Source organism: Prenolepis imparis, unplaced genomic scaffold (assembly GCF_030444845.1).
Source record: "Prenolepis imparis isolate NDT839.2.m4 unplaced genomic scaffold, iyPreImpa1.0 SCAF_11, whole genome shotgun sequence".
Lineage (NCBI taxonomy): Eukaryota > Metazoa > Arthropoda > Insecta > Hymenoptera > Formicidae > Prenolepis > Prenolepis imparis.
The window spans coordinates 13827430-13837440 of record NW_028141169.1 but is presented as its reverse complement, the minus strand read 5'-3'; the positions used below and the strand labels follow the sequence as shown (position 1 = coordinate 13837440).

Genomic DNA, 10011 nt, shown 5'->3' with positions numbered 1-10011 from the left:
TTCTAGTTTAATAAAAAACACGTCGCATCCTTCTTTATTTCTCTTTACGTACACATTTACTTTTTTTAAAATATGTTACACAGCAAATTGATACCATCATTTCTTGGCACCAGAGTACTTAAATTAGGCGGTTTTTTTTTTAAATTATTGGACACATGAACATATCTTAAATATATTAACAATACTTCGAATAAGATTTGAAGAAAGGCTAACAGCAGTAAAGACAAACAATTTTCCGATTCATTGATTCACTTTTCGTACAATGCCTTTTATCGAAGTGCGCAATTAGCGTTAATATATGTATTTCGCCGAATATAAAATAAGAAAATAAAAAAAATTTTTTCTAAAGTTTTTTATGGCGCATTTTTAAAAATATTTTTAGACTAACAATAAGAGATATACTTCAACATCAAAATATCGACAAATCAATCGATATGATTAACATTTTTCCCATCAATTTTATCTACGTGAAATAACATTATTAGAATAATTTAAGTAGATGTAATGTTTGTTGCCGCGTAAACCAAACGATTACGAACGATTATTTCGGTGAAACCTGAAAAAATTTTTTTGGACATGACACAAATCAATGTTAATATATAATAATATTTAATAATTCTTAAATCTTCATAATTCTCATATTTAAATTATAATAGAGTACATGACATGGTTAAATTATCTCCTGTATTGATAATACTAGGAGAAAAAAGAATCACATCTTTATAGTTATTATAGTTACACCTCACATTGTCTTACTGTAAAACAAAAATATTATCGTTTCCATAGTTACGATAATTATGATCTCATGTATGATAAATTAAAATTTTTCTTTATATTTGTAGAGATATTTTTTATATATGAAACAATTCTATACAATTTCAAATTTTGTGTAAAGTGGCGTTGTGCATACATATACACTCGTCAAAAAAATTATCGCAACACTTAATTAATATCAAAATTTAGCATAAATTCAAATAAGCGTATCTCCGCGAAAAATTGTCGTATTTCAAAAATTTTGTTTTTGTTTTAAAGGGTAAAGTCTCTACTTTAAGGAACTTTCGTTCGATTTTGATTTTATTCTCTCCCCTTTTCTCCATCACTTTAAAAGGAGGGACGTGTTTTTTTTCAAAAAATTGCATAGTTGACGAACTCTACGGAGTGTACTAAATTTTTTTCGCAAATATCATAACTATCGTAAAATATGGACTTTTCTCTACAAATTTTTAAAAAAATTTAATACCGTACGATTTTCTTTCGCGAAGTTACGGCATATCAAAGTTACCTATGCATTTTTGCCTATATATTTAATTACCGCCAACATTAGCATTACCCGATGGGCACTACGGGGAGATTGCTGGTCGGATTTTGCCCATCGGGTGTGTGTGTGTGTGTGTGTTGGGGCAGGGATATATGTATTCGTATTTAAAATTGTATATTTCTGCCTCGTCTTCGGATGACCTCTTGCAGGCGCTCACGCATATTAATGCAGGCTCTAATTGTGGCTTGCAGAATTTCGAACCATATTCGATGTAGGGCTGCTTCCAATTGCTGGAAATTGGTTGGTAGTCTTTCAAAATCATGCAGCCATCTTCCCATAAAAGGTCATCCGAAGACGAGGCAGAAATACACAATTTTAAATACGAACATATATCCCTGCCCCAACACACACACACACGATGGGCAAAATCCGACCAGCAACTTCCCCGTAGTGCCCATCGGATAATGCTAATGTTGGCGGTAATTGAATACATAGGCAAAAATGCATAGATAACTTTGATATGCTGTAACTTCGCGAAAAAAAATCGTACGGTATTCAATTTTTTTTTAAATTTGCAGAAAAAAGTCCATATTTTACGATAGTTATATTTGCGAAAAAAATTTAGTACACTCCGTAGAACTCGTCAAGCTATGCAATTTTTTGAAAAAAAAAAACACGTCCCTCCTTTTAAAGGGATGGAGAAAGGGGGAGAGAATAAAATCAAAATCGAACGAAAGTTCCTTAAAGTAGAGACTTCACCCTTTAAAACAAAACAAAAAATTTTTGAAATACGACAATTTTTCGCGGAGATACGCTTATTTGAATTTATGCTAAATTTTGATATTAATTACGTGTTGCGATAATTTTTTTGACGAGTATATATATATATACATACACTGTAATATATAGGATCTGTAAATATGAAGTGTTTATATGTAGGCGCCCGCGTACGTATTTTGCACCTTGCAATCAGATTATAAATAGAAAAGATCACAAATGTGATCTAATTTTGTGTTAGACTTTATAGAGACTTAAGGCTGAAAACATAAAATTAGCGCTCAGATATAATTATACCTCGAGGAAATCCTTCAATAAAGTAACACGACGCTTTTCCGCAATATCCATTTGATTCTCCAGATCTCCCCGATCCGTCGTTTCTGCTCGTTCAATTTTCCACGAAAGATTCTCTATTTCCGCTTCTAATTGAGCTTGTTGATACTCGAACTATTATAATAAGATAATTCAGTTTTTATAATTACATATTATATGCTTTATTTAAGGCTCCTGAACCCTCGCTGCGGCCATGTTAGATTTTGACGTCAGAGGCGAGAAAGCACACGCTGAAAATTCTTAGATACCATTTTTAAATGAAAAAATATTTCGATGAAACATTACTTTAGATTTAGATGATGACTTTAACATACTTTTAAAATACTTCGAAAACTATTCTTTTTCCTTGACAGTCAATCAACAACCGTAAAATGATCATGATATCAAACTTTGTCATGCGGAATGACTGCGCATGTGCAAAAACCAGACGGACTGGGCCTCATATTACAGTCATTTTACAGCTGTTGATTATAAAGGGAAAAATATAGTTTTCGAGGTATTTGAAGAGTGTGCTAAAGCCATCTGAAGTGCTGTTTCACTGAAATATCTTTATTTCGAAATGGCATCTAAGAATTTTTAGCGTGTGTTTTCTCGTCTCTGACATCACAATTCCAACATGGTCGGTGAGGAGCCAGGAGCCTTAACACATATATTATTGTGAGATCTTACCAATTCTTTGCGTGGACTGGATTCCATGTAATAAGCATATGGATATGTGTATTGCAAGGTGTAACGACAACGCGCTAAGAGTGATGCCGCCTCGAATAGATGTTGCCAGTCTATCCATGTGCCACTTGCATTCATCACCTTATTATTGATCCTCATCTTGATGCCTTCTAACGTTTGTTCCTCTAATTTCAACGACTTGCTGTGATTCTCCCACTGAACAAACATAGAATATAATGTATACAATAATAATATTCTAAAATTCTAAAGTATCTATTTAAATTTTATGAAAAAATTATCTGATTTTCCAGGTATTTAAAATTCCAAGTAAAATAAGAAAATTTGTAGATGTAGTTTTTAAAAATAAATTTCTTCATTGCATGCGCTATGTAATGTTTTTTATTCATACGATTGCAAAAAAAGTTGTCAAAAAGTTGCAGTTTTTCTAACATTTAATACTGATTTAAGGATGTATGGAATGTACATACATACAATCGGAGATAAAAATATTAACGCTATTCATGCTGTATATATGCACATCTTATAGAAAATCGCTATAGTTTAAGTTCCTAACTTTTAGCTATTTTCAGCATTGACACAACCGAATCGATTAAACTGGATTAAACTAATAATTACAGTAGTTTTTTTTAATAATAATTGCAAAACGAGCAAGTAAATCGTTTCGAAATTTTGCAGAAACATTTTCACATGTTTGAAGAACATTATATTACAAAATCAAATTTTTATCATTGATTTTTTATAATTTGTGAACAATTTATTATCTGTTTCTCGAACGTTCACATAAAATACTATGTTAAAATCGCAAAATTCAATAATTAATAACTTTTAAACGAGCAAGTAAAAAAATTTGAAATAATTCATCATGATTTGGGACGTTACTAAGAATGTCCAGTTAAAAATTCACGACAATACCATATTGATTTGTATATCTATCCAATACATCTTTAATACTGTTTTATTAATCATAAAATTAATTTGGATAATAACAGAGTACAATATATCACTATATCTAAAGATAATACAAAAGATATATGTTAAAGATATATATATAAAAATAAAAAAAATATATAAAATAAAAAATAATTATAAACGTTTTTATAACTAATTTATTTAAAAATATTAAAAAATTTTCTATGAAACTTAAATATATAGATCTTAGATATTGCAAAGATATATTAGGCATATGTTTCTTAAGGCTCCTGGCTCCTTGCCGACCATGGCGAAATCGTGACGTCAGAGGCGAGAAAACACACGCTAAAATTTCTTAGATGCCATTTCGAAATAAAAAAATATTTCGATGAAACAGCACTTCAGATGGCTTTAGCACATTCTTAAAAAACCCCGAAAACTATCCTTTTCCCTTTATAATCAATCAACAGCTGTAAAATGTAATATTATGAAGCCCAGTCCGTCTGGTCTTTGCACATGCGCAGTCATTCCGCATGTCAAAGTCTGATATCTCGATCATTTTACAGATGTTGATTGATTATAAAGGGAAAAGGATAGTTTTCAGGGGTTTTTAAGAGTGTGCTAAAGCCATTTGAAGTGCTGTTTAATCGAAATATCTTTTCATTAAAAAATGGCATCTAAGAATTTTCAGCGTGTGCTTTCTCGCCTCTGACGTCACAATCCAATATGGCCGCGGTGAGCACCCAGGAGCCTTAAGAGTAAAATTATCAGAGAAACAAAATTTTTGAAAAAATTCCCTAAGCCTCGACAAAATTCCATAAGAATTCCCGAATTTTTCAAAATAAAAAAGAAATCTCTGACAATCCTAATTTTTCCAGAAAGTGGACAGCCTGATACACTCACAAATACGTATCAAGATAAAATAAAAAGTTTAAGAGAGAGAAATCGTTATTACATTACTTATTAAACTTACTCGCTCGTAATAGTGAAGATATTTCTTGAGAGCTTCTCTCGCTTGCGCGTGAACGCTCTCATGTGCGATGTTCGGGTTTTCTTTATATCGCGAACACTCGTAATACTCGCTACCATGTGCTTTCCAATCTCCAAGACACATCCAGCAGAAATCGTGTTTACAGTTGTAACATTGCATGTGGTTACAGCCACCGTTCTTCTCTATACAGATATGACATTTTGAACACTGAAAAATAAGTTTAAAAATAATTAATAAATGTTTTCTGTGACATTGTAAATGCATTGTTCCCAATTCCTAATTGCTTCACACCACTCACATCTTTGGTATGAGCACTAATGTAATTAGCTGTCTCGGAATCATCCGCACATTTTGTCAACCACTTTTTTATTGTACCACAATCAGTAGGTGCATGGTAATCCATACCACATCGGAAGCTAAAGTAATATTTTTATTGTAACAGGACTATAGACAAAAGACTATATATATATATATATATAAACATAGCATTAGTTATTACTGCAAAAATCAGTTGCCCTCTTAAAAAGCTCTATGATTCTGATATCAATTGGACAAGATAAATCACTTAATATAATTAATATCTGTATATCGTTTACCAGAATATACTTTTGCATGATGAACACATGACTCTTTTTGCTCGTTGTTCCTTTGAACGCAGAACTATTTGGCAATTTGGACCAGGACAAAATCGTAGTTGTGGATGAGATTTGACGTAATCACAAAAGGCAAATTGCTGATATCTCTCTCTCATGTTAGGCTTAACAAGTAAAGAAAGAACAAAGTCTTCTGGAGTTAGAACATCACAATCTTGTGCCATGCAACTTATACCTATGTAGAAAAGGGAGAAAAAATTAATAAACTTTAATGAAAATTAAAAGCATAACAAAATAAGGCAACGAAATAAAGCAACATTACTTACTTGTAGATATACCTCGAGTTATTTGTACTTCAAAATGCATACACCAACAGTCTTTGCAAAATGAATGTCCACACGTAAGTGTAGAAAACCTATCTGCGGGTGAAACCATAACACAAACTGAACACACACCGCCTTTCTGACCTTTTGATGCTGGCACTTGTTCCGGAGTAGGTTTAATCTTTGAATTAATCAATAAACTGGAAGCATTGCTACGATACTTTGTGACAATATCTTGTAACGCCCAATTGTGTGCATGTAACAATACTTTAGCTAGAGACGGCGTTACATGAAGGCTATTACTTAACACTTCTACACTCTCGTTCAAGAGTCGTTCTACCTCCTCAACTCGCAAACAGTCGTACACAGCGTACTCTAGGTCTCTTCTATTTTGTTCAGGATCGACATCATTGTCCACTTCGCCGCCCCATTGATGAATATTGTAATAATCTTCATAGCCCGGATCACCACAATCGGAATCCGAACAATCCATTTCACTGTCATTTTCGCTCGACATCTGTATGGAAAATATTTTGCACATTAAGTCATCGTGAAACTTGTAGATTCTTTTTATATAATCATACATTGTTCTATATTAAAATATATTACAGTATTTTAAAGAGTTTATAATAATAATATATTATTTTTTGTTGCAGTATTTTAAAGTATTATTAAATCTCTATATATCTATTAATACATTTATTTAGATATATTAGATCAATATATAATATAATATATAAGTATATTTAATAATACTTTAAATTACTATAATACAAAGACAAATATTAGTCATAAATATTATTGACAGGAACATATCTTTTTTAAAATTTCGATAAAATGATAAAATTGTGAAATTTTTTGAGGAATCGTATAAGAAACAATTCGATAAAATTATGAAGAGAGATACAAGGAAGTAATTATTCACATATGGCAAAAAATACGAGGATATAATCACGTTGTAATATATTCGTAAGCAAAATTAGAATATATTATACAACACGATAAATGTAATCCTCGAGCATCTTGTTCTCATAAAGGAGAAAGCTTCTGTGGATTATTTGCCCAGCATTCGAGTTCTCATTTTTGTTCGGGCCTGAAGGCGATTTATTTTCTGTGGAATCTTTTTTTTTCTCGCTAATTGGGCGAACATGATTTTGTGACAAACGATGCCACAGCGATGCGTAAATATGCGACAATCGCGACGCAAACAAAATGCTAAAGTTGGCAGACAACAATTCGCGAACGAAGAATCGTTTCACGAGCGACCCACCTTTGGTCGGCTATAGGCCTTCCCCGATTATCAAGAGAAATGCATTTATGCGCTTTATTCTGTGAGACTCATGTGCGGTTTGTCAAGAGAACTTTAAAGAGCTTCCTTTTAATTCTTCTTCTCGTGATTGCGAAGACTTGCACCTTGCACCGGACTTAATGATATAAGGGCCTACCCACACGATCATAAACAAGTAAGACCACAGTTTAACCAGTTAATATGTATGTAGTACTCGACACTTTTGATGTTACGAATGTCACGTGACATATCGCCATATTCTTAGTTGAATAAAGCGCCAATTTCAAAATGTAAATATTCTAAATGTAAAATTAAAAATATAAAGAGTAGAATATTAATATTTTTATTAATTATAATTAAACATATACTAGAAATAAAAAAATTAATATTTTAGAGGTCCAGTTATTAATAAACTTTTAATATTAATAAAATATAATAAATGAAATAATAAAACTAATAAAAATATATTGCAAAAATAAAAATTACAGATGCGGCGTCATTAATGCCTTCTCGCCTGGGAATCGATTATGTGAATTATTATTGTTATTATAATATTCGTCTATTTCTAAAAGATTCTCTGGTAGTTGGATTTTTAATTTTGAAATTAGATCATCAGACTGAAATTCCTGAGGAGTATGGGTCTGAGCAGAATGACTGATTTATACTCTTTTAAGACAATGTTTTATGTTTTAAATCTTTGTCTTTAGTAACGCACAATACTGTTTTTTGTCTCAAATCTTAAGGCTCCTGGGTGCTCACCGCGGCCATATTGGATTGTGACGTCAGAGGCGAGAAAGCACACGCTGAAAATTCTTAGATGCCATTTTTTAATGAAAAGATATTTCGATTAAACAGCACTTCAGATGGCTTTAGCACACTCTTAAAAACCCCCGAAAACTATCCTTTTCCCTTTATAATCAATCAACATCTGTAAAATGATCGAGATATCAGACTTTGACATGCGGAATGACTGCGCATGTGCAAAGACCAGACGGACTGGGCTTCATAATATTACATTTTACAGCTGTTGATTGATTATAAAGGGGAAAGGATAGTTTTCGGGGTTTTTTAAGAATGTGCTAAAGCCATCTGAAGTGCTGTTTCATCGAAATATTTTTTTATTTCGAAATGGCATCTAAGAAATTTTAGCGTGTGTTTTCTCGCCTCTGACGTCACGATTTCGACATGGTCGGCAAGGAGCCAGGAGCCTTAAACGTGTGTACAAAGTGTAACACTTTGTACACACGTTTAAGATTTGAGACAAAAAACAGTATTGTGCGTTACTAAAGACAAAGATTTAAAACATAAAACATTGTCTTAAAAGTATAAATCAGTCATTCTGCTCAGACCCTAAATCTTTTTCAGAATTCCTTAAAATTATATATATTCTGACACAATTCGAGGTATGAAAATAATTCCGGAGAATATGCTGATAAGCCTGGGGTGGAGTCTACTGTAGGCGCGGATACTATGAATTAGTAGATTCGTTAGTTATACCTTCTTGCAATTTAATAGAACTAGAACAATACAAGCGCGCGCTACGCGCGCGCCATTCATCGATTTTATATAAAAAGGAATCATATTTTTATATAAAGTTTGCGTTTAAACTTGATTAATATTTTTTGATAGAAATCAGCTGCTTAAAGCGTTAATTTGTTAATTAAATTTTAAAATAACAGTACGCAATAAAAATTATAAAATAATATGTTTTAGTACTTTAAACTCGATTAATTTTTGCGAAAAACGTTTAAACTATGAATTCAAAAATTAAGGCCTGTGAAAGTCGTAGAACATATGCTTTGGGCGCGTTTTGTAGGTCTTGAAAAGACCTTTAAAACGCGCCCAAAGCGAATGTTCTACGACTTTCACAGGCCTTAATTTTCGTAAAAAACGTTTAAACTTTGAACTCGAAAATTAAGGCCTGTGAAAGTCGTAGAACATTCACTTTGGGCGCGTTTTGTAGGTCTTGAAAAGACCTTTAAAATCATCTGCGGTAATAGGAGAATATAATTTGCAAAGAGGTAGTGTCAATAGTGCGGCAATAAATGTCTTTTAATATGTCCGAAAAATCGTCTGAGTTAATAGACGAACATATTTTGCAAAGAGGTAGTGTCGATAGTGCGGCACTAAATATACTCGAAAAATCATCTGCGGTAATAGGAGAATATAATTTGCAAAGAGGTAGTGTGGCAATAATAAATGTCTTTTAATATGTCCGAAAAATCGTCTGAGTTAATAGGCGAACATATTTTGCAAAGAGGTAGTGTCGATAATGCGGCACTAAATATACTCGAAAAATCATCTGCGGTAATAGGAGAATATAATTTGCAAAGAGGTAGTGCCGCAAAAAACGTATAAACTTTGAATTCGAAAATTAAGGCCTGTGAAAGTCATAGAATATTCGCTTTGGGCGCGTTTTGTAGGTCTTCAAAGGACCTTTAAAACGCGCCCAAAGCGAATGTTCTACGACTTTCACAGGCCTTAATTTTTGAATTCAAAGTTTAAACGTTTTTCGCAAAAATTAATCGAGTTTAAAGTACTATAACATTTTATTTAAAACATATTATTTTATAATTTTTATTACGTACTATTATTTTAAAATTTAATTAACAAATTAACGCTTTAAGCAGCTGATTTCTATCAAAAAATATTAATGAAGTTTAAACAAACTTTATATAAAAATATGATTCCTTTTTATATAAAATCGAAGAATGGCGTGCGCGTAGCGCGCGCTTGTATTGTTCTAGTAATAATAAAATTGTCAAAATCATATTTTTTTTTAAGCAATAATGCAGGAAACTTGTAGCGCGCAAAAATATGGTTCCGAGTTCCGAAAAATGACGGGACGTTAC

At 32.2% G+C, this 10011-nt stretch overlaps 1 protein-coding gene across 1 annotated transcript; it reads right to left on the bottom strand.

Moving 5' to 3' along the window:
• On the bottom strand, window positions 1–7329 carry Ari-2 (E3 ubiquitin-protein ligase ari-2). The gene is made up of 8 exons (XM_083049045.1): window positions 7142–7329; window positions 5875–6388; window positions 5552–5783; window positions 5254–5371; window positions 4938–5162; window positions 3038–3250; window positions 2333–2482; window positions 1–556 (listed from the first exon to the last, which is right to left on the bottom strand). Exons 2-8 carry the CDS (start codon window positions 6386–6388, stop codon window positions 542–544), a joined length of 1467 nt encoding a protein of 488 aa, XP_082905171.1. The 5' UTR covers window positions 7142–7329; the 3' UTR covers window positions 1–541.
• Window positions 7330–10011: the final 2682 nt, after the last annotated feature.

Bases quoted from the DNA above. Each gene is read 5' to 3' on its own strand.
- Ari-2 (XM_083049045.1), bottom strand. From the start codon at position 6,388: ATGTCGAGCGAAAATGACAGTGAAATGGATTGTTCGGATTCCGATTGT. The intron at 5,372-5,551 runs GTAAACGATATA...ATATTACTTTAG, and splicing joins TCATGCAAAAGTATATTCTG to CTTCCGATGTGGTATGGATT. The intron at 5,163-5,253 runs GTGAGTGGTGTG...CTTATTTTTCAG, and splicing joins TTAGTGCTCATACCAAAGAT to TGTTCAAAATGTCATATCTG.